Raw genomic sequence first — 25797 nt, 5'->3', positions numbered from 1 at the left:
CCGGCCACTATGAACAAGGCCTCCGGGTGTTTTGTTTCGTAGTTGTTTATAACTGTGTACAGTTCGTCCAGCGCCTTCCTCACTTCTGCCTGAGGTGGGATGTAGACCGCTGTGATAATGGCTGAAGTGAACTCACGTGGAAGATAGTATGGGTGGTACTTCACGGTCAGGTATTCCAGGTCTGGGGAGCAGTAGGTCGCCAGGGTCGCCACATCCAAGCACCAGGTGGAGTTGATGAGGAGGCAAACCCCTCCACCCTTCGCTTTGCCTGATGATGCCGTGCGATGCGCCCGGTGAATTGCGAAGCCTTCAGGTTGTATGACACAGGTTGTATGTTCTCCTCCAAATGTTCAGATTGCCTGATGACGATAGTTTCCCCCCTATGTTTTGATGTCTAACTTATTGGCTCTGAGATTGGCTTTTTTGTATCAGGACTTTGGGAGGTCCTATGGTGTGGGTATCTGTGTTCAGCTGAATTTCCATGCGAATCACATGGCAGACCTGGCGAAGCTGAACTCTGATGAGCATGCTCTAGATACCAGTTATGCAGCAACTTGCACGATCTTCGGTGGTTGGGATTTTGCCCCTTGATGTTACAGATAATCTTAAGCAGCGAAGATGGGATCTAGTTGCTTCGTGTGATGCCAGTAAGTTATTCATGCTTCTCAGTCAGAGACTTTGATCTTTGGTTGGAGACAAACTCCATGCTTCCCCCAAAGCCTGTGGGTGAATCTGCCAAATATTGAGTTTACTTTTGCCAGGCGATGGGTGATTTAATCCATTGTGGCATTGTTGAAAAGGAAGCACCGAAGATAACAGAATTTCTGAACTGGGTTGAAAGGTGTATTGTTGATTGTGACTCTGGGGTCTTGGACTTTGTGGCTAGAAGCTACTTGGTACAAAACATTTGAAGATAGTAAGCATCGCAAAACTGAGCAATTAACTTGATAAATTCTTCAGAACAAGCATAAAAATTGTTGAAATACATTTGTAAACTTGGTTTAGTTTGTCAGTGAATTAAATCTTTTTCCAAAGGCTTATACTCAGTTATGGAACCTGGGGATCAAATTGAACATTTGCTAGAGCATCAATTATTGAATTTTTGCTGCTTGTTTGCACTCTTAATCTTGTACAGAAGTAGAAATTACCTTCCAACACAAAATTTCAACCTTCTCACGGGCAATTCTCACGGGTAATAAATGGTGGACTAGCCAGCGATGCCCACATCTAACTTCACCTGAAACCCCCCCCCGGCTTCCCACCTGAACCCTGTCCCAGCTTCTTGCCCTGACCCCGAAATTTACCTGGGACCTTCCGACTTTCCGCCCACATCCTCTTCGAGCCTGTGACTTCCCCTTACACCAGTGTTCTTCAAACTTTTTTTCCAGGGACCCGTTTTTACCAATCGGCCAACCTTCGGGACCCAACCCGGCCGACCTTTGTGCCCCATGCCAGCCGACCTTTGCGACCCACGCCGGCCAACCTGCGCGACTCACCATTTTCTTTTACCTTGTTTGCTGCTGACAAAAATGGAGGAAATGGTTTTGGGTCCCTTTGGCCCTTGTACACGCTCCTCCAATGGAACCTGTTGGATGAAGGTGAAGCCGGGGGCCTTCAAAATGAATAATATAAATGAAAAAAATTAAAATTCAATGAATAAAATAAAAAAATAAAAAATCCACGAACTTATAAAACAAAAAGACGCGACCATTAAAAAAAAACAGCCATGCTGCGCATGCGTGCCCGATCATTGGCATGCATACACAGTGCGACCGCATTTATTTTACATGTTCGCGGCCGTTTTGAAGTCCGCTTGCAGCAGACGTTATTAACAGCCGGCTGTTGCACGTAGATTTGCGTGATTGGGAGCGCCGCGAAGGACGTCTCTGCGACCCACCCGCGGGTCACGCCCCCGAGTTTGACCGTGCCTGCCTTACACCACCCCAAAACCCATGGACTGTCCAACTATATCCCGACTCCCCCGACCCTTCGGCAACACCCCCCGACCCTTCGACTACACCCCCCCCCCGACCCTTCGACAACACACCCCCTGACGGATCGACAACACCCCCCGCCCCCTGACCCATCGACAACAATCCTCCCCGACCCTTCGATAATACCCCCCCTATCCTTCGACAACACACCCCCGATGGATCGACAACATCCCCCACCCCTTGACCCATTGAGGACAACCCCCCCGACCCTTCGACAACACCCCCCCGACCCTTCGACAACACCCCCTCGACCCTTCGATAACGCACCCCCAACCCTTCGACAACACCCCCCCCCGACCCTTCGATAACACACCCCCAACCCTTCGACAACACCCCCCCGATCCTTCGACAACACCCCCCCCCGACCCTTCGACAACACCCCCAAAGGCAAGTCTACCCCCTCCCCAATTGTCTTTAGAGTTAGTGAATGAATACTTACCAAAATACGGCTAGTTCCATAAAAAAGGGGGCAAGTATCCCTCACAATTCTGAAGATCTCAGTTTGGGCGGAACGGTAGAATAGTGGTTAGCACTCATGCTTCACAGCATCAGATTCCCAGCTTGGGTCACTGTCTGTGCGGAGTCGGCACGTTCTCCCGTGTCTGCGTGGGTTTCCTCCGGGTGCTCCAGTTTCCTCTCACAAGTCCCAAAAGATGTGCTGTTAGGTGAATTGGACATTCTGAATTCTCCCTCCGCGTAGTAGCACGGTAGCATGGTGGTTAGCATAAATGCTTCACAGCTCCAGGGTCCCAGGTTCGATTCCCGGCTGGGTCACTGTCTGTGCAGAGTCTGCACATCCTCCCCGTGTGTGCGTGGGTTTCCTCCGGGTGCTCCGGTTTCCTCCCACAGTCCAAAGATGTGCGGGTTAGGTGGATTGGCCATGCTAAATTGCCCGTAGTGTCCTAAAAAGTAAGGTTAAGGGGGGGGTTGTTGGGTTACGGGTATAGGGTGGATACGTGGGTTTGAGTAGGGTGATCATTGCTCGGCACAACATCGAGGGCCGAAGGGCCTGTTCTGTGCTGTACTGTTCTATGTTCTATGTACCCGAACAGGCCGCTGGAGTGTGACGACTAGGGGTTTTTCATAGTAACTTCATTGCAGTGTTAATGTAAGCCTACTTGTGACAATAAAGATTATTATTATTATTATGGAAGTCTGGGCCAGTAAAGTAGAGCTCCAACTTGGTGTTAAAAAGAGGAGTATTGGGGTAATCTGATGGTCATTCCATTCCTTGAAAGATTTGGCCCAATGCATCTCATTGAAATCCCATGGCCAATGACCGTTACTCAGCTTTTATTTACTAATCAAAAATAAAACTTTCCACATCTGGATTCTCAGCTAGCCACATGTGGCTAACACATGGAAACACTGAATTTTGCAAGTATATAAGTTAACTACACAAAGTTATACATTTATGTAGCATTGATAGATGATGGGATTTATTTACGTTGCAGGAACTAGTCAAAAATTCTTCATTGTCTGGGAGCTCATCTGAAACTTCATCCCAAGCCCTTCCCGTGGCCATGTATAATCCTCTCCATTCCCACATCCCCAAATTCCTCATTGCAACCTCAGTTCCACTGTGGGAAATGTGGAAGATCTGTTCATACTTTAACATTTTCATGTGCTACTTATTAATGAAGCTAAAAGTCTTCAAAACTAGCTGAGGCTTCAAGTGTTTTCTCTTGATTGGGAGGGAGCTCAAAATTATCATCCAGATTCTATAACAATTCCACGGATTATTAAAACATGCTTCAGTTGATGCCAAGAGCTTGTTTTAACACTAAGGGGTGATGAACTGACTATCATATGTAACTTATGTAGGTTCGTTCATTTACGGTCTTTGGTTAACCCATAAATTTCTTCATATTCAAGATTTCATTGTGACAAGGAAATTAAATTGGATTTTTGCTTCTTATCCACTTATTTGCCAGTCCCCAATAATTTTCGGGAGCAATCATGCACTTCTTAACTCTTGGGACCTTGTAATAATCTTCTATATTATATGAGTAGTTTCTGCGCCTAAAGATATGACGAAGCTTAATCAATGTGCACATGATTGAAATGATTCAATGAGTAGAATGTTGATAATTAATGACTCTGTGATTTGGCTTCCTCCTGGTGTCAAATTTGGCAACTTCTCCAGTCAATTTCAGCAGCATTGGCTGCTCAAATGAAAGGATCTAAGAAATCAGAAAACAAAATGGGAAGTGGAGATCAGAATCCACATAGGGATAAGATACCAATTCGCTGTTTAGTTCAGTAGCATTCAGTTGGAATAGGAGCAACTGAAACATTTTATTGTCATTTAACATGGAGACCTGAATTGTTAGATTTCCACAAGCTGCTTTCTCATCGACATGCATTCTTCTCTGAGAAAGTGTAGTAAACCATATTTATTTTAATCAGGTTTATGCAGAAGCACTGTGTATTCAAAGCACTATGTTTTGCTGCACCTTCTGAGAATAGCTTACAGTTCATAGTTAGAATTGGTGGTCAGTATTTGAAAGTTATCTTCCATAGAAATAGTCAAACAAATACTTCAGGCATTTGTTATCACATAACTCACTAAAGATTACCATTTGGTGCTATCTTCAGCCAGTGTTCATGTATTAATTTCCAGGCAGAATCTTTGGCAGAGCCAATAAAAGTGTGAATATTGTCTTAATTTTTCCACTCCGCCACTGAACAATTTCCCTATGATCCAGTGAGCAAGGACCTGACATAGTGTAGGACTAACCCAAAACGGTATGCGAATTGCAGTGGATCAAGGCGTTCTGGGAGTATGGAGGTGATGCGCTTCATGATCAACCTCTCGAAGCACTTCATTACGACTGAAGTCAGGGCCACCAGACGGTAGTCATTGAAAACATTGCCTGGTTCTTCTTTGGTACCGGTATGATGGTGGTCTTCTTGAAGCAGGAGGGGACCTCAGAGTGGAGTAGGGACAGGTTAAAGATGTCTGTGAATACCTCTTCCAGCTGGTCCACGCAGGCTCTGAATGCACGACCAGGGATCCTGTCCGGGCCCGTCGCTTTCCAAGGTTTCACTTTCAGGAAGGCCGATCTGACTTCGGAAGCTGTGATGGTGGGTGTGGGTGAATTATGGGCTGCTGGGGCACTCAACAGCGAATTGTTGGTTACCTGCTCGAACCGAGCATAGAATGCATTGAGTTCATTGGGGAGGGGTGCGCTGCTGCCATAGATACTGCTCGGCTTCGCTTTGTAGCCCGTTATGTTGTTTAGTCCTTGCCACAACTGCCGAGAGTCTGTCTGTGACTCCAGCTTGGTTTGATATTCTCTCTTGGCATCTCGGATGGCAAGAGAGAATGCCATCCGAGGATGGCAAAATCCCAAAGACCCATCTGTTGAACTAAAAGATGTGCTGTGGTGATCTTGAATGTGTGTCTGCTGGACCGACACCACAAATTGTGTCCACTTTCATGCTCTAAAATCCCAAACCTTTGTTGTGGGCCAGGGTTTAGAGAACCCCAAAGTGTATCATGGAGTTCACCTGACCCACAACTTTTAATAGATTGTGGTATGGGGAGCACACGGCCCACTCTACAGGTGTGGCATAGCAGAAATGGAAAAGTACTTTATTAAGGCAAAACAATGTTTATTCTATGAACTCAAGTTAACCTTTTTAAACATACAGTGAACATCTTAGAAACCATGTATTCAAATACAACCTCCAAAGAGTACAACACTAAACCTTAATAACTTCCCAAACAGCATCCAGAAGACAAAAGAAACACCTTTTAACAGAAGCACATCAGGTTTACATTCACCACTGAAAACATTTATAATTCTGAATTCACCAAATGATCAAGAGATAGTCTTTTCATGGCACAGAGATCAACAGTACACCTGCTTTGTCTGGCGTCAGCTGCAACACTGAAAACAGAACTAAAATACACCCTGCAGCAAACAGCCTAAAACAAAAGTAAAAAGCTGACAGGCAACCAAGCTCCACCCACACTCTGACATCACTGATAGAACATAGAACAGTACAGCACAGAACAGGCCCTTCGGCCCTCGATGTTGTGCCGAGCAATGATCACCCTACTCAAACCCACGTATCCATCCTATACCCGTAACCCAACAACCCCCCTTAACCTTACTTTTCAGGACACTACGGGCAATTTAGCATGGCCAATCCACCTAACCCGCACATCTTTGGACTGTGGGAGGAAACCGGAGCACCCGGAGGAAACCCACGCACACACGGGGAGGACGTGCAGACTCCGCACAGACAGTGACCCAGCCGGGAATCGAACCTGGGACCCTGGAGCTGTGAAGCATTTACGCTAACCACCATGCTACCGTGCTGCCCACTGATAAACACCCATTTCTTAAAGGTACTCTCACATGACACCTTGGAAACACCTTATTATCGTTTACTACATTTGAATGTGAAGAAAGTATTCAGTGTTTTTTCTTTTTAGGTGCCTTGTCCTTTGAAGTCACCTGATTGTGTGTTTGTGTTGGAGAGTTAAAAGGGAAAATGAAACCCATGATCAATAACGATTCTTGTTTATGTTTTTCCAGATTGAAAACCCCAGATATTTACGGGAGAAACCAATACCTCTGTCTCCGGTAGGTGTTATATTTCCAAATGATCATAGGTAGGAAAAGTGAACAGACTGATATTGGATCCTTGAATCATGTAATTGAGGTTCCTGAAACCTTTTCTCCTACTCTTTCCCTTTGGCCACTGAACATTTTGTTTTCCTTTTTCTTCGATAGATTTTACCAAAAGCAAATCTGGGAAATGTTAGCACATTCTGCAATGAGCAGACTTTGGTTCGAATGCATGAAAAAGAGGTAGGAATATGTGTGTTGCTATAATGCCTACATTACCTCAAAGACTTAGCCTTTTCATTTGATGTCCGACAGTAAAATCTTTGGAAAATCCTGTGAATGAAATTCAACCTCCGTTTTTCCCACCATACATTCTCGGGAGATCTCTGCTAGTCCTAAAGTGCTATGTGTAAGTGAAATGACTGGAGACGTTAATTGCAGATCAGAAAATTGAGGCAGCAGTGTCAGGACTGTTCCTTTCCAAGCTGCAAAACGGAAAAGTTGCACCACCCCAGGTAGGAGCACAAAACGTGGACTACAAAGGGGAGAATAGTGGGTTTGCATGTTGGTAGCTATGCAACTGAAACCTGCCATAGGTCAATACCGTCACATGAAGAATGGATAGAAGTAGACAGTCCAGGGAAGTGAAGATTACATGCATATGTTTGAATACAGTAGGAGTGTTCTGCGCCGTATCAACAGCGAGAGCCGGGTGCTCTACGTTGCCTTCCTGCTAGCCCCCAGCAAAACAGGGAATCGGAGGCAATTTTCTGGCATAAAATGCCACCTTTCCCACGCCAGCGTGGGGACATAGCCCCATGTGTTGGGTGCAGACAACTGCTGCAAAAATGCAGAAAAAGTAAAGTTCTTGCCAACTGATCGTGATGAGATTGTTTCTATGAGGTGATTAATCTGGAGTTCTCAGGCTAGTTCTGAATGTTATAATGTGAGGGAACTATTGTATTCAAAATGCAGCTGGAGGTAATGTGGGGACAGATTGTGCAATATTTTGTTTGTTATGCAATAGAGCTGTTGCTTTTTGCTCATTCTAAAATTGGGAGGGAATTCCAATAAAGGATGAGAGGTTTATATTAAAAATGCTATATGTGCACTACGCATGTATAAAATGAGAAGTGGGTCTCTCTCCTCCCATCAGCATACCCTGTTCCCTTTGATCAAGAGCCAGTACATCCTGGAGTTGCTGCTGTTTCCCTCCCATTGCTGTGTTAACCTCACCTAATGCACCCATTGGGATCATCACAGTGTGAATTTGAGGCATTCAAATATTTGTACACTTAATATGTAGAGCAATGTACCAGTGTATGTTTTCTGAATTGCGGTCAGGTTTTTAAATTAATAAATTACAGTGCCGCCATCGAAAAAATTGCTGTGCTCTGCTTCCAACCAAATGGATTTGAACAAAATCAAATGCCTATACTTGTGATGAACCTGACTGCTTTAAAGAATAAAATGTAGAATTTGAAAAATCTTGCAAATGTGTTTTGGGAGTAAACCAAGCAAAAATGCAGATACAGGAAGACCAAAAGGAAACAAAAAGGTCATTTTGCACTGTATATACCAGATTATAGCAACAATGCCAAACTTGTAACAGGTGAATAACTGAGTTAAGATTCGGCCAATCATCAGTCATGTGAAAAGATCATTTAAACTGAGGTAAGAGTGGTTGGAGGGAGAGTCCTGACAGATTCAACTGTAGAGAATAATGAAAGGCATGTCCAGAGCCTAAACTGATGGGGTAATTGGGAACAGGTCAGCAGAGAAAATTCCGAGACATTAAAAAAGCAGAGGTAACTTCCTTCTACCAACCGCTACAAGCTTGGGTTTCTTTGCTCCTATCCAAAGCAATGTTCCAAAGCACTTGACATGAATTACTTTCAAAGTGTGGCCATCATTATGTAGGGAAGCCAGAGGTTCTGCTTATGATTATCTGAGGACTCCTGTGATCGGTGTATGGCTTTTGGTAAATGTAGAATTATGCATTGGTTAGAACATGTTTCGCAGCATTAATACATTGTGAAGTGAAAAAATATCAAAAATTTCAAAAGTTAAGCTCATAGGTTTGAGTTTTTCATATAAATACAAGCAATATAATTCTCTCCAGTTCAATGTGCTACGACACCCTGGGCGAGTGTGCGGTCAAATTACAGCCCTGGAGTTCCAACACAAGTGAATTAACCAATAATTTGTGTATTTTCCTGAGATCTTTAACCCTTAACCGCTCCAATGTGCTACAGCCACCAGATTATAAGTAAAACATTAAAAAGCTTTATTTATAACAAGGAAAAAGATGAATATATAATGGTCAGAATGGAATAATGGTGTGCTAACCTAACTTTCCCAAACCCCATCCCACCCTCCACCCGGACACACAGGACAAAAAAATACAATGAGCGGGGGGAAAAGGGTAAAAAATAACAGGATTAAGAGGTATGAGATGGTTCTTTGCTGCTGAGGTAGCAGTCTTTGTAGCCAGCGATCTTCTAATGGTGGTCTTCAACCAGAACCTGCAGGGTGCAGAATGATCTCTGGTAGGTCACTTTCACTTTTAACAATTGGGGTCACCACACTGAGAATTCTGCCGCCTAGTGTTTCCAGCACTTTCTGCGTTTATTTTATTTCCCAACGTCCACAGTAGTTTTCTTTTATTTGAATGTTTCCACAGATTCTGTTTTGAGTTTAGATTTTCATTATCTATAGCATTTTGTTTTTTGTATGGTGTAGTAATTTTGACAGTATTCACTGTTTGAAAAGTTATTGCAGATATGGAAATTAACCCGCTCTATCTTCTCACACCCCCACCTTCACTAGAACTTCAAGGTGTTGCTGTTCCCGTGACATTGCTTCTGGTCTTTCTTTGTGGTGGCAGCCTTAGGAGAAGGAGAACCTGTCAAAGTAATCTTGATGAGTTGGTGCAATGCACACTGTACATTGCAAATATTGCAATCATAATCTGCTTGTTATGGAGGGGGTGCTATTGAGTTCAGCGCCAAGTGCATTATTCAAACTAACTTCTTTATCTTGGATGGTCTCATCTTTCTTCAGTGCTTTTGTGTCTGCATCCACCAAGGCTGCTTATTGAGAATTCCAACACACTTCTTAATTGAGCCATGTAGTATAGAAATTGGGGAAGAGATAGGAGGTGAACCACTCATCACAAAATATCTAGCCTCTGACCTGCTTTTATAGCTGTGATGTTGATTTGGCTATTTCAATTCAACTTCTGATCAGTCACCATCCCCAAGATGTTGATGGTGGGAGACTCAACAATGGTGGTATCATTCAAAATTGAGTCATACTGACTGGGCTTTCTCTTTCTGCAATGTTATAATATGGCACTTAGATGACACAAATGTTCCCTTCGCCTATTAGTCCAAACCTTGATATTAACTCGATCCTTCTGTGGGCTAGCATTGGCCGCTCTGTTATCATTGGAATTATGAGTGGAGCTGAACAAATATTGAGTAAATAGCTCCACATATGTTGGAGGAAAGCCATTAATGAAGTAATTGCGAGTATTCCACTGAGGAACTGCAGTAGTGATATTCTGAACTGCATTGACCGATTCCAACAACCCCCCCCCCCACCCAACCATTGACTTCAATTTTGTTGGGCTCTATGATGACCTATGTTGTGACTTCTGTGTGAGTGTGCTGAACACTCAATTTGGCTCTGTTTCTGTTCTAAGCTCTGGAGTCGCCAGGTGTCGTTAAGACACCGCCACAAGCTTCAAGGTGAAGTTCAAAGCAATAAAACCGTACACCAATTAGTAAGTCCGAACAACTGAGTTTATTATAATACAATTATAATAACTACCCATGCACATGCTAAAAGGATTAAACTTATTTCTACCGCTAAATAACTAATACTTATCTCAAAAGAACTGCTGGGTCAGGGAACAAGGCCTCTTGCTCTGCTCTGGTCTGCAGACTTCAGGTTGGTATCAATTAAAAAGGGGGTCAGGAGTGCCTATCTCTGGTAGCGGTCGTTGGGAGGCACTTACTTGTTGGTGGCTGCCGTCCGAAGGCTGGAGCAGGAGACTGAACCATGTGTGGGACCTGCCTTTTATCGGTCTCAGGAGATCCACGCCCCTTTACCTGCTTGGAATCGATTGGGTCTCTTCCCAATCGTATGTTTGAACCCCCCAATCATGGGGCAGTTCCTCGGTCGCTGGGGCGGTTCTTGGGACTTATTGTTTTGGGCTTCTCTGGCGCCGAAGGGTCTGGCCTTCCATTGAATGTATCGATCTGTGTTTAACTTGTTTCCATTGTATCTGGGGATCGCCCGGTATCGCCTCATTAGTATGTTAACTGGTTTCTTTTCGCAGTGCTGTCTGGTTTCTGCAACAGTCAAACTGGTTTCTGCAGCCGTCCCAATATACAGTCGCTTTGCAAGCTGCTTGCTTTACAACATGTCCATTTTCCCTGCATTCCTTGCAATCTTCCATTTTGTGTTGGGCAGTGGCCACCCCAGGTGGCTACACCTATGAAATGCTGCCTCCTCTCTTTGACATTCACCTCTTGCAATTTGCTGCTCGTTCTCCAAGTCTCTACATTGCTTATTTGCTGCACATTATTTCTAAGAGCTAAATCATGGATCATGGGTTTTGGTATTAGACTGGAATAAATATTTCAGCTGAATGGTTCCTCCAGATGTATACCCTTCCACTTACACCCCAACTTTTATCTACTTTGGCAAACATTCTAGTGTAATCTAATACACAGCTCTGTGACACAATCATTGCTGCGCTTTGGCTGACCCACAAAGAAGGAAGCTTGAATGATTGTGGAGTCTTGAGCTGGTCTCTGAAAAGCTGTGTGACTGCTCCATGATAGAGCCACATATAACTGAGAAAGGGAATCAGACTTAAATCGTCAATAATTTAGAAGTACTTGTTAATAATTACCCCCTCAGAAAAGTTAAAATGAAATTGATGGCCATAAACTTCTAATTGCACAGTATAAATAGTCTGATGGAAATGTTCAAACAGGTGTGTTAAAGTGAAAGAGGCATTGACAGCTTTACTTTGAGATGGAATTTTGTTGTGGGTTTGCATTACAAAGGATGGTCATTTTGTTTCTATTTTGGGAAGGAGGTCCAAGGAGACAATCAAGCTGACAGTATTGGATTACTACACCACACCACAAGTGTTTCAGTTACATTCCTTGAATAAGCCTTTGCAAAAGAAATGTGATGTCATCCATCAGATAACTTGAATGTTGCCATGTTCTTGCATCTTAGCAGCCAGTATCTGGGCAGCGATCTTTCACTGTCACCACTGCTTCCTGAGCCTTAATGCATTCTACTATCAAAAAGTAGATTCAAACATATTAATATGCAGCTAGGTTACTAGGTTTGTGTCCATGTAAAGTATTTATATCTATTCTATATCCTCTTTTCATATATTCTTGGACGATATACAATAACAAGACTGATGAAATGCTGCTGGCAGATGTGCAAGCGATGTCTGTGTGACTAAATTTCCTTCCTTTGTTGGGGGGAAATGTCTGACTTTACTCAACCTGTGGGATATGTTGGTGTGTGCTTTGACCTTTAGATTGCCAGGAGGTCCTAGGAAATTCTCCCAGCCTTCCAGAAGCAGACACATGTTTAAGTCTTCAACTTAACACACGTTGAGATGGGAGCTAACATTACAACAATAATATTTGGCACTGTTTTCATTTATTTTTACTTTTTATCTTTGTTAATTTCTCTCGCCTTCTCCTGAAGAGGCATTTTCTAATCATTTGCTTTTGCTTTTTTCTAATCATTGTTATATTGGCACCAAGTATCCTCTGATGTTTTGCTCAATTGACCAGAATTGATGTGTGATCCTTTGACAGTGTTGCCAGGTTATTTATCAGGCGAGGTACCACAGCTGACCCTGTCTTCACCTAATATTGGGATCTATGCACTCAATGAGTTGGAGTAACTACTCTGTCAGAGTAACTCTCTGATATGGGCCATGCCAAAATGGATGGCAGGATGCACTGGAAGCGGATAAGCAGATTGTTTCAATTATATTATAAAATAAGAAAGGAATTGATAGATTAGGCAAGAAAAAAGTAAAGATGAAATAATGTAGATAAAGTCACCTACGGTGCCTCACCAAATAAGTAAATATATAGAATGTCCCAGATTTGATCCCAGAGTTACTCCAAATACACTGGAATGGAAGCCGAAGAGCCTTAATTAGCTGCACTCCCTGATTACTTGAGTTTTAGCAAATAGTAATAGTGAGATATGGACTAGTGAACATTACTTGGAACTACTGCCTGAGGTAAGTAGCTTCTGTAGGTATATGTTAAGCTAGTTTGGCTTATTTCTGATATAACAGGTGCTTAATGGAGAAGGGTGACTGTTCTATATTTGTTGTTGCCGCAATGATAAAAAGAAGTAGAGGTGCCATGCTTTAATTTCCTAAAAGCACAGTGCGAGGTGTTAAGAGATTCTGCTTCTACTGGGTAAGATGGTGAACTCCCCAAAAGCCTGCAAAACACTTGGCTGATGTCACTGCGTATTATGTGACATTTCAGCAGCCAATAGTGTTGCTTGAACACATAACACCCCTCCTCTTTACTGGTTTAATGTCAACGACTTTTCTTTAAACACTGTTACGGGCCAGTGTTCAGAAAACTCCAAAGTATATCATGGAGTTCAGCTGACCTATAACTATTTATTGATTTTGGCTAGGATGAGCAAAAGAGCCTGCCTTTCAAGTGTTATTCGACAGACTTCTTAGGCTCTTTTAATTTAAAAAAAACAAGCTTTATTTGAAGAACTTAGTTAACATTTCTGTAAACACACACATCAAAAATTTGTACCAACTACAAACTTAAATACCCCACACAGTTACAGTAATCTATGTATAACCCTTAATGAATTCCCCCTTAACTGTTCCAATTCAATAACAAGATCCCATAAACCAAAAAACCCTTTTTTATCAAAACAGCAGGTAATGATAATCATTGGGATTCTTCCTTGGAATAACTCTTTAAAATTGAAAATGGAGAGACAGGTCAAGATACTTCTGTCTGAATCTACAGCAGCCAAATGTGAAAACGAAAGTAAAAACTCACAGAGCCACAAACCAGTCCAAAACTCAAAGTGAAAGTAAAACCTCAGAGCCACAGCCCAGTTCCACCCACAATGACATCACTGAAGCCATGTGATAAGACAAAAACATTTCTTAAAGGGACACTCCCATGACAACACTTAAACAACAGAAACAACACAGTGTTCATCACATTATATCAACATGTTATTTATACATATATACATCAGCAAGACAGTTTCATTGGCGGACATCAATCTCGTTTAAGTAATAGCCAGCGTTCAGGAATTTGAATGTTTGAGATCACCGAAGTGTCTTCCTGTTCATTTGTTGGTGGTGCTTCTTGTGAAACTAACTCACTGTCTCTGTTGGTACTGGCGATTCTGTAGTGACTGATTCAATATTTTCTGCAGTAGTAGATCTCAGTTCTGTGGTGTCCATACACTCAAGGATGCTCGGGAAACTGGTCGGAGAGGAAGACTTTGCTGAACCCCCAGAGGTGGACTGGGCCCACAGGTCACTCCGGCAAAAGCCCAAGTCGGGAGAACCACAACGGGCAGTAATTGAGAAACTGCATAATTATTAGGACAAGGAGCGGGTTCTTAATTGGTGAGGAGCTCAGGGTCATCTAGGTGGGAAGGACACACAATCTGCAGTCATCAAGACATTGCAGCCGACTTGGCCAAATGCTGGGTGGAGTTTAATGGAGCCAAATCTGCGCTATTCAAAAGTATAGTGCGATTCGGCATTTTCTACCAGGCGAGGCTATGGGTCACGTCAACAACACACTGGAGGAAGCGAACAAGTTTGTTCAAAAGAATTAACTTGGAAAGAAACAATAAGGGACAATCAAAAGCTTTCTATCTTTCTTTGTCTTTCTGTTTTCCTTTGAGCTTACACAATCTAAGGGGGAGGACAAATGTACTTGGGGATGTTAAGGGCGGGGTGGCAGGGAGGACAAATGTACTTAGGAACATGAAAAGACTAAAAATACAATTTAATCTGCTCTTCATGGGGAAAACAGCACGGGGGACCTTTCATGAGCATGGAAACAAAGCCATCTGCTGATTGGCACACCAGCTGAGAAAGCTGGCAGCCACGAGTGAAATAACACGGGTATGGAACGGAGGCTAGTCATGGTGGCAACTATGATCACCGAGGCCTTTGTGACCTTTTACAGGAGATTGTACACCTCTGAGCCCCCAGAGGGGAACTCAAAGATGAAACAGTTTCTCACCGTCTGGACATACTAGTTGTGAGGGAGCTAACCAAACTGGGACTGGAAGCACTGCTAGGACTGAGGAAGTCATGGAGAGCATCAATTCCATGCAGTTGGGGAAGGCACCCAAACGTGTTCCCAGTGGACTTCTATAAGTAGTTTGCGACAACATTGGCCCCACACCTGCGGGCGATGTTCGCTGTCAAGAGGGGCCCTGTCACCCTCGCCGGCACATGCCTTGATATGACTGATGGCTAAAAAATACAAGGACCCAATGGAGTGCGGGTCATCTGGACCCATCTCACTCCTGAACACTGACGCCAAAGTCCTGCAAAGGCTCTGGCGAGGTGACTGCAGAATTGCTTCCCAGAAGTAATCGCGAAAGATCAGACTAGGTTTGTCTGGGGCAGATAATTAACAGCGAGCATCAGACACCTACTGAACGTGATTATGACCCCAGCCGGGGAGGAGACACCAGGAGTGACCATCTCCCTGGACACTGAGAAGGCCTTTGACAGAGATAAATGGAGGTACCTCGTGGAGGTACTGCTACGGTTTGGGATTGGTGCAGGATTCACCTCGTGGGTGAAGCTACTGTACGACGCTCCGATGGTGAGCAACGGACCACCAGCTCTGAATATTTCCAGCTACACAGAGGCACGAGACAGGGATGCCCATTGTCCCCATTGCTGTTCATTTTGGCAATCGAGCCATTGGCAATCACTCTCAGGTCATCAAGGAGTGGAGAGGCATCCAAAGAGAAAACAGAGAGCACAGAGTCTCACTATATGCGGATGTCCTGTTCCTCTGTCTCAAATCCCCTAGCCAGCTTGGGAAGGATAATGTGAGTTTGCAGCTTTCTCGGGTTACAAACTTAACGTGCGCAAGAGCGAAATCTTCCCGCTAAACCCCCAGGCGGAAGAACCAGAGTGGGAACGCTGCCGTTCAAACTGGTCCGAACCAAGTTCCAATATCTGTGGATCCAGATCGTCCATGACTGGACAAAGAGGTAAAGGGAGACCTGCGGAGATTGGCCTCACTCCCGCTCTCTCTGGCAGAAAGAATGCAGATAACAAAAATGAACCTGCTGCCAAGATTCCTCTTCCATTCAGATCCCAATCTTCTTCCCCAAAGCCACCTTCACCAAAGTAGATAATTAATTATGGTGTTTTTTGCGGGCAGGAAAGAAAAACAGAATCTGCAAAAGCATCTTATAAAGAAGGAGGAGCACTGGGCAACAAATGCAGAAAGGTTACGGGAGTGGGTGAGAGAGCAGGAGGCGGAATTGGTGCGGATGGAGGAGACGTCCTGTATAGGGATATTCCTCCCTAGCCGTGGCCTCATTTCCATTTCCCCCAGGCAAATACCCGAGAAACCTTGTGATGCTGGCCACGCTAAGGATGTGGAACAAGCTCAGGCACTATTTTAATCTTTGTGCAATTCATCCTGGCAAAAATAGAAGCCTCCTTCAAAACGTGGAGACAGTGCGAAGGGGCACTGGCAGTAAGAGACCCGTATGTACAGTAGAGTAGCGACCCTGGGGAACTAACAGAAAAGCTCCCAACAGCTGAAAACCAGTGAGCTCTGATACCTACAACTGAGGACCTTCCTCCGCAAGGAGACCGCAGCATTCCCCAAGCTACCCGGACACAGACACCCTACTGGGCAGACTGCTGGCAGCAGGCGAATTAGGGGGCAGTAACTGACATGTACTGACGAATGTTAGAGGTGGTAAGGGCCCCGCTGGACAGACATGTGAAAAGTGAGGAGGAGCTGGACATGGAGGCAGGGGAGGACTCTGGATGGAAGCACTGCATACGACAAATTCCTCCCCATGTGCAGGGTTCAGCCGAACACAGCTAAAGGTAGTGCAGAGGATACACTTAACCAGGACACATATGAGCGGGCTCTTCCTGGAGGTGGAGGACAAAAGTGAACAGTGGAGACATGGCCAACCATACGCACATGTTCTGGTCCTATCCCAAACTTGTACTGGACCTCCTTTTTTGAATCCATGACCAGGTTGTGGGGGTGAGAGTGAAGCCATGTCCGCTCGAGGTGGTCTTCGGGGTGTTGGAACAGCCAGAACTCTTTATGGGGAGAGGGGCAGATGCACTAACCTTTGCCTCTCTGATGGCCTGCTGGAGACTCCTGATCAGCTGGAGATCAGCGCCCCCAAGACTGCGGACTGGCTAACTGACTTTGCGGAAATCTTGAAATTGGAGAAAACAAAATTTGCCCACAGGGAACTGGAAGAAGGCTTCCATGATACAACCTTTTTGAAGACCTGTTTGTGACCAGCGACCGGGGGGGGGGGGGGGGGGGGGGGGTGAATAAAACGGGGGGTGGGGGGGGAACGTGGAATCGGCAGTACCCAGCATACAGGGGCATTAAGTACAGAGTGGTTAAAGGGGGCTTAGGGAAGGGAAAAACCTATTTATGCTGCTATGGCGACAAATGTCTTGTTCTTCTGTTGCCTCAATCGTGCCCTAGGGGAGTACTGGAAGGAGGTGTTTAGGGTAATTTCCAGTGTGGTGTGTGTGAAACTAGACCCGGGTCCCTGGGAGGCCATATTCGGGGTGTCGGACCAGCCAGGGTTGGAAACGGGTGCGGAGGCAGATGTTATAGCCTTCGCCTCGTTGTTCGCCCAAAGGCGGATCCTGCTGGGATGGAGAGCAGCCTCTCCACCCTGTGCCCTGGTGTGGTGAGGGGACCTGTTGGAATACTTGACCCTTGAGAAGGTTAAGTTCGAACTGAGGGGAAGCTCGGAGGAGTTCTACAATTCATGGGCACTATTTATTATGGACTTTCAAGAACTGGATAACATCAAGCATTAGTTGGGGGGATGGGTGGGGGGGGAGGGGGGCTGTGTATATTAAAGATGGCTATGGGTAATCCCTGATTCCTTTTTTGTCATTTGTTTATGTTAACATGCGGGCTAATGTTTGGGGGTTGTTGGGAGGATGGGATCGTTGTTATTGTTATGGGGTTTGATATATTTGTTGTTGATTATTGTTTGTTGATGGTGGGTGTAAACTTGGGAGAAAGATTGTGAAAAAGGAGGCGAATAAAAATATTTTTTTAAAAAAAGTATGCTGCCTGTATGTGGAGATAGGTGCAAAAGTAACAGGGTTGTTGTGGTAGGGGATTTTAACTTCCCCCTATATTGACTGGGACTCATTTAGAGCTAGGGGCTTGGATGTGGCAGAGTTTGTAAGGTGTATCCAGGAAGGCTTCTTGATGCAATATGTAGATAGTCCAATTCGGGATGGGGCAGTACTGGATCTGGTATTGGGAAATGAGCTGGACAGGTGGTTGACGTTTCAGTAGGAGAACATTTTGGGAGTAGTGACCACAATTCCGTAAATTTTAGGGCACTTTTGGATAGGGATGAGGGTAACCCTCGCATTAATGTGCTAAAGTGGGGAAAGGCAAATTATGATAACATTAGACAGGAATCAAAGAATTTGGATTGGGTGCAGCTGTTGGAGGGTAAATCAACGTCGGACATGTGGGAGTCTTTCAAGCGACAGTTGATTATGAGCCCGGAAAGTCACTTTCCTGAGAGAACGAAGGATAAGTATGGGAAGTTTAGGGAGCCTTGGATAACGAGGGATATTGTGAACCTCGTCAAAAAGAAAAGGAGGCTTTTGTCCGGTCTAGAAGGGTGGGGACAGTCAAAACCCTTGAATGTAAAGAAAGTAGGAAGGTACTTAGGCGGGAAATTAGGAGGGGTCATGAAAAGTCCTTGGTAAATCGGATTAAGGTGAATCCCAAAGCGTTTTATTCGTATGTAAAAAGCAAGAGGGTGGCCAGGGAAAGGATTGGACCACTTAAGGACAGTGGGGGGAATCTATGTGTTGAGCCAGAGGAAATGGACGAGGTACTAAATGAGTACTTTGCATCAATGTTCACCAAAGAAAAGGACTTTGTGGAAGATGATTCTTGAGTAAGGTGTGTGGTAAGTCTGGGTCATGTTGACATTGAAAAGGAGGAGGTATTGGGTGTTTTAAAAGACTTTAAGGTAGATAAATCTCCTGGGACGGATGGGATTTACCCCAGAATACTTAGGGAGGCTAGGGAGGAATTGCTGGGGCCTTAACTGACACCTTTGTATCCTCATTGGCTCCTGGTGAGATCCCAGAGGACTGGAGAATAGCTAATGTGATACCGATGTTTTTTTTTACATAGAATTTACAGTGCAGAAGGAGGCCATTCGGCCCATCAAGTCTGCACCGGCTCTTGGAAAGAACACCCTACCCCCTACCCAAGGTCAACACCTCCACCCTATCCCCATAACTCAGTAACCCCACACTAAGGGCAATTTTGGACACTAAGGGCAATTTATCATGGCCAATCCACCTAATCCGTACATCTTTGGACTGTGGGAGGAAACCGGAGCACCCGGAGGAAACCCATGCACACACGGGGAGGATGTGCAGACTCCGTACAGGCAGTGACCCAAGCCGGAATCGAACCTGGGACCCTGGAGCTGTGAAGCGATTGTGCTATCCACAATGCTACCGGTATAATCCAGGAAACTATAGGCCGGTGAGCTTCACGTCGGTAGTAGGTAAATTATTGGAAAGAATTCTCAGAGACAGGATTTATACCCATTTAGAAACAAATGGACTCATTAGCGAAAGACAGCATGGTTTTGTGAAAGGGAGGTCATGCCTCATGAACTTGAACAAGTTTTTTGAGGAGGTGACAAAAGTGATTGATGAGGGGAGGGAGGTGGATGTTATTTACATGGACTTCAGTAAAGCCTTTGACAAGGTGCCTCATGGCAGACTAGTACTAAAGGTGAAGCCACACAGGATCAGAGATGAGGTGGCAAGTTGGATACAGAACTGGCTCGGTCACAGAAAGCAAAGGGCAGCAGTTGAAGGGTGTTTTTCTGAATGGAAGGTTGTGACTAGTGGTGTTCCACAGGGAACAAATATGTTAAAGTTCTTTGAGAAAGTAACAAGGAAGATAGACAAAGGAGAACCAGTGGACGTGATTTATTTAGATTTCCAGAAGGCCTTTGACAAGGTGCCGCATAAGAGCCCATGGTGTTAAGGGGAAGATCCTGGCATGGATAGAAGATTGGCTGACTGGCAGAAGGCAGAGAATGGGGATAAAGGGGTCTTTTTCAGGATGGCAGCCGGTGACTAGTAGTGTGCCTCAGGGGTCGGTGCTGGGACCATAACTTTTCATAATATACATTAATGATCTGGAAGAAGGAACTGAAAGCACTGTTGCTAAGTTTGCGATGATACAAAGATCTGTAGAGTGACAGGTAGTATTGAGGAAACAGGCGGGCTGCAGAAGGACTTGGACAGGCTAGGAGAGTTAGTAAAGAAGTGGCAGATGGAATACAGTATGGAAAAGTGTGAGGTTATGCACTTTGGAAGGACAAATGGCGACTTGGAATATTTTCTAAATGGGGAAATGCTCAGGAAATCAGAAGTACAAAGGGATTTAGGAGTCCTTGTTCACGATCCTCACGATCGGCAGTTAGGAAAGCAAATGCAATTTAGCATTCATGTCGAGAGGGCTAGAAAACAAGACCAGGGATGTACTTCTGAGGCCATATAAGGCTCTGGTCAGATCCCCTTTGGAGTATTGTGAGCAGTTTTGTGCCCCGTATCTAAGGAAGGATGTGCTTGCCTTGGAAAGGGTCCAGAGGAGGTTCACAAGAATGATCCCTGGAATGAAGAGCTTGTCGTATGAGGAACGTTTGAGGACTCTGGGTCTGTATTCGTTGGAGTTTAGAAGGAGGAGGGGGGATCTTATTGAAATGTACAGGATACTGCGAGGCCTGGATAGAGTGGACGTGGAGAAGATGTTTCCACTTGTAGGAAAAACTGGAAGCTGAGGACACAATCTCAGGTGATCCTTTAAAACGGAGGTGAGCAGGAATTTTTTCAACAAGAAGGTGGTGAATCTATGAAACACTTTGCCGCAGAAGGTTGTGGAGGCCAAATCACTGAGTGTCTTTAAGACAGAGACAGATTTGATTAATAAGGGGATCAGGGGTTACGGGGAGAAGGCAGGAGAACGGGGATGAGAAAAATATCAGCCATGATTGAATGGCGGAACAGGCTTGATGGGCCAAGTGGCCTAATTCTGCTCCTATGTCTTATGGTCTTATGATCTGTGCAGGGGCCTCTGTTTGTAGTATACATAAACGATTTGGACGAAAATGTAGCTGGTCTGATTAGTAAGTTTCGCGGATGACACCAAGGTTGGTGGAGTCACAGATAGTGTGAGATTTGTCAGAGGATACAGCAGGACATAGTTAGGTTGGAAACTTGGGCAGAGAAATGGCAAATGGAGTTTAATCCAGACAAATGAGAGGTAATGCGTTTTGTTCGGTCTAGCATGGATGGGAAATATACCGTAAATGGCAAAACTCTTATGAATATAGAAAGTCAGAGAGATCTGGGCGTGCAGGTCCACAGATCTTTGAAAGTAGCAACAGAAGTGGACAAGGTAGTCAAGAAAGCATACGGAATGCTTGCCTTCATTGGACGGAGCATCGAGTATAAAAACTGGCAAGTCATGCTACAGTTGTATAGAACCTTGGTAAGACCGCACTTGGAATATTGCGCCCAGTTCTGGTTGCCACACTACTAGAAGGATGTGGAGGCTTTGGAGAGGGTGCAGAGGAGGTTTACCAGGATGTTGCCTGGTCTGGAGACTGAATAGACTCGGATTGTTTTCATTAGAAAGACGGAGATTGAGGGTAACCTGATAGAGGTCTGCAAGATTATGAGGTGCATGGATAGAGTGGATGGGCAGGCACTCTTTCCCAGGGTGGAGGGGTCAGTCACTAGGGGGCATAGGTTTCAGGTCCGTGGGGCAAAGTTTAGAGGAGACGTGTGAGGCAGGTTTTACACAGAGGGTGATGAGTGCCTGAAACGCGTTGCCAGGGGAGATTGTGGAAGTAGATACATTAGCGGCATTCAAAAGGCATCTTGACAAATACATGGATAGGATGGTTATAGAGTCACTAATTCTGCGCGGGAGTGTTTGCAGTCTTAGCCAGGATAGTGGAGGAGGAGGTGGACCCGGACCCTTTGGTGGCGATATTTGGGGTTTCGGAGAAGCTGGAGCTCATGGAGAGGAGGAAGGCCGATGTCATGGCCTTCGCCTCTCTGATTGCACGCGACGAATTTTGCTGGAGTTGCGGTCGGCATCGCCACCGGGGATAGCAGCATGGTTGGGTGACCTGTATGACTTCCTGCGGCTGGAGAAGATAAAGTATGAGTTATGGGGCTCAGCAGGGGAGTTTGAGAAAAGGTGGGGGATGTTGTGACCGTGTTTGAGGAGATGTTTGTCGTGGGGGGGATGGGGAGACGGGGGAGGAGAAAAGGAGAAAAATCTGCACAAACTGTCGCTGATTGTTGGGAAGTATGTTTCCGGGGTGTTTATTTGCTGTAACCTACTTTGATACAAGTTTGAAATAAAATGTATTTTAAAAAGGCATAGACGGAAATCCTGGAGGTTTTGGCCAAGGGTAGTATGATAGCACAGTGGTTAGCTCCTTTGCTTCATAATGCCAGAGTCCCAGTTTCAATTCCCGGGGTTTCCTCCGGGTGTGCCGGTTTCCTCCCACAAGTCCCAAAAGATATGCTGTTAGGTGAATTGAACATTCTGAATTCTCCCTCAGTGTACCCAAACAGGCGCCAGAGTGTGGCGACTAGGGGATTTTCACAGTAATTTAATCGAAGTGTTAATGAAAGCCTATTTGTGACACTAATAAAGATTATTATTATGGTATCATGACCGGTATGGGTTTGGAGAGCCGAAGGGCCTGTTCTTGTGCTGCATTGTCCTTTGTTCTTTGATTGTGTATCTGTGCTTGACAGCAACCCGTAGTATTATATAACGGGAGCATTATAGTACGAGCATTGAGAGAAGGAGAAGCCACTGGTTTTACAGCCTTCCATTTTGCTATCCATTCCATAGATTGGAGAAGTAGTTCTTCCAGTGCCTGGTTATTGAAACAGCATTTCCTTGGCTTTAGCCAATTTCATGGTGTTGTAAATTTATTTCCATTTATTTCCCCGTCTCATAATTGCTTTGGGAAAGTGGTGGTGAGCCGCCTTCTTGAACTACTGCATTCCATGTGGTGTAGGTAAAGCCACAGCGTTGTTAGGATAGTGCCAGGATTTTGACTCGCCAACTGTGAAGGAACAACAATATCGTTCCAAGTCAGGATGAAGTGTGACTTGGAGCTCTGTGCACTCAACAAATACAACTCTACATAATTATTGTGCCTCTCCATTGGGTGGCCTGCTGTTTGAGTACTAAAAGTACTTGCTTATGGAAATCTACTCCGAGCTAAGCAGCTTTCTCTGTATATCCTCGAAACCTGAAGTAATACTCGTTTGACACTTGATGAGTACACCAGGAGCAATTTCTAAACCATGATATCAGCGGGAAGCCAGATTCATAGAGAATGGAGATTTTGTTGTACAGATTTGTGCTTGGTACCAGAAAATAAATAGCACATCATCAAAACAAACCAATGAAATTTGCAATACAAGCATTAGTGGTTTCCATCATCCTTTTTGTTTATTTATAGATGCTCATGGGTAGTAAATTGCTTTGTCTCACATCTGTTGTGCATTTGTTGGTCCTTATTAAAAACAGCATTTTCAAAAGCTCCAAGAGCTCTGTCACAGAGATGAAAAACATATATGAACAGTATGTAATAACTGATTAAAAGTTAACAGTTGTAATTTTTATGCAAGCCAATCCATTTCAGCTTGGGGTGCTAAGGTTAAAGTACTTATTTAGTGGTTTTGTGCTTGCTTGTCAACATGAGAGGCGCCAATCTTGGTAAATAATACATTACTTCCACTCAGCATTGAGCATGTGGGTGCAGCAAGACCAGATGGAGATTAAAACTCCCTGAACTCTGCCCCAGCAATATGACCTAACCCCAACATTTGAAGAGCACCTTCTTGTGCAGCAGGCTGAATTACTTCATTTCCTATCCACTCATACTTATGGTCTTTTTGAATTTGGTAACTCCATTTAATAGGCAGTTTGATGCTGTGGACACATGCCGACAAGGAGCTGGGTTTGAACTCGACAAACATTTCATGCAGGTCTCTAATTAAACTGTAAAGAGATGAATCACAATGAGTTGGAACTCAAGTTTCAGAGGTAATGGCACACTATGATAGCTTGGAGCATCATCCCGTTTCCAGATTAAAGTACTGTACCATCTTAAATACTGTATTATTCTTCTCGTTCTGTGTGATTCTCCTGTTGCCTGTCACAGCAAGCTGTGAGGGGTTTGCTCTCAAATCTTTGACATTGTTACTCAAACTCTCCTTTAGCCTGGGATTTATTTTCTAAAACTCGCCATAACAATCATAATGGATTCTAGCTTTCTTTTATGATCAGCCATTTCATAATGTCATCCGGTTTACAGAATGTGTGTTTTGCTTTTAATCTGAGATCTTCTCATAGATGGGTTTAAATTGTGGGAAAGAGATCTTAGAATGTGTTTGAATGACATTTGCTGAGCTGCAGGCTGTGATGTGGTTAAGTACAGTGCTCATCCAGTTAGTTGTAATGCTATGGTTTAATTGATTTGGCTTAAAAGTTCCAAAGTCATTTAAAAGTCATCTCCCACCCACACTAACATACACGCACACTTCACTGAATTGTAGGCTGATTATCAGGGGTGATGCAAAAGAATGAGAAAGCAAGGAAATCTAATACAGTTGATCACAGTGTATGAGTTGGCCTGGCGTAACAGACAATTTTTCAGGGCCAAAAAATTATGGACGAGATTTTCCATCCCCACTGTGGAGTGCGTTGTGGCAGCGGAAGTGGCCCAACATTGGCCAGTGGCAGGTTCTTGCGGTCTGTCTGCTGCCGATGTGTTATCCTGTTGTTTACACCCTCTTCCACTGGGAACCGATGCCATCAGTGCAACTGGAAGATCCCGCTGCTAAGAATGGCTGGAAAATCTCAGCCTAGGTTTTTGCATATAGTTGGCATATGAGTAGCATCTGTGCTCCCAACCCCCACTTTTCAGGCAAGCCATGCTATATTTGCAGGAGCACTCAGCTTCAATATTTCACCCACAAGTGCATATAATGTTACCGTTATAACAGGGTGCAACAGATGAAGCAGGTGGAATGGTCTGTGTTGTGAAGATGCATGTGAGTTTAAGACACATCCATGCAGAACATACTGCATGAAAAACGCGAAAGAGAACTGAGTTTTGCAGCAAAACAAATGATGCATGAAGCAGATTTCAAGTTAAAATTCGTAGAATTTGTTAATACCTACTGCTGCAGCAAGGACTCACCATGAACTACTCTCCAAAATAGGTTGCATTCTTGGACACACTCATCTCCATCAAGGATGGTCACCTCAGCGCTTCGCTTTACCGCAAGCCCACGGATAACCTCACAATGCTTGACTTCTCCAGCTTGCACCCTAAACACATTAAAAAAGCCATCCTCTATGGACAAGCCCTCCGTATACACAGGATCTGCTCAGATGAGGAGGAGCGTAATAGACATCTGCAGATGCTGAAAGATGCCCTTACACAAACTGGATATGGCGCTCGACCCATCGATCGATAGTTCCAACGCGCCACAGCAAAAAAACCGCACTGACCTCCTCAGAAGACAAACACGGGACACGACCGACAGAGTACCCTTCATCGTCCAGTACTTCCCCGGAGTGGAGAAACTACGACACCTTCTTCGCAGCCTTCAACACGTCATCGATGAAGACAAACATCTTGCCACGGTCATCCCCACACCCCCACTACTTGCCTTCAAACAACCGTGCAACCTCAAACCATTGCTTGCAGGAAACTACTGAGCCTTCAGAACAGCGACCACGACACCGCCCAATCCTGCCATGGCAATCTCTGCAAGACGTGCCAGATCATCGACATGGGTA

The 25797-nt window shown here is 44.6% G+C and overlaps 1 protein-coding gene across 11 annotated transcripts in view; it reads left to right on the top strand.

Annotated features, from left to right (window-relative positions):
• Positions 1-25797, top strand: part of cep112 (centrosomal protein 112) — a 698524-nt gene that overhangs the window by 141123 nt on the left and 531604 nt on the right. For all 11 annotated transcript variants that reach the window (XR_005457964.1, XR_005457967.1, XR_005457965.1 and 8 more), the window contains 2 exons: positions 6545-6592; positions 6743-6820. Coding sequence is in view for 7 of the 11 variants with exons in the window: in XM_038777029.1 (XP_038632957.1) it covers positions 6545-6592; positions 6743-6820 (126 nt within the window). In the remaining 4 variants the exon portion in view is untranslated. The remainder of the gene's footprint in view (positions 1-6544; positions 6593-6742; positions 6821-25797) is intronic.

The sequence above is a fragment of the Scyliorhinus canicula genome, chromosome 18 (genome assembly GCF_902713615.1).
Source record: "Scyliorhinus canicula chromosome 18, sScyCan1.1, whole genome shotgun sequence".
Taxonomy (NCBI): domain Eukaryota; kingdom Metazoa; phylum Chordata; class Chondrichthyes; order Carcharhiniformes; family Scyliorhinidae; genus Scyliorhinus; species Scyliorhinus canicula.
The sequence above is the reverse complement of the archived record's forward strand: the minus strand, read 5'-3'. Positions and strand labels throughout refer to the sequence as shown.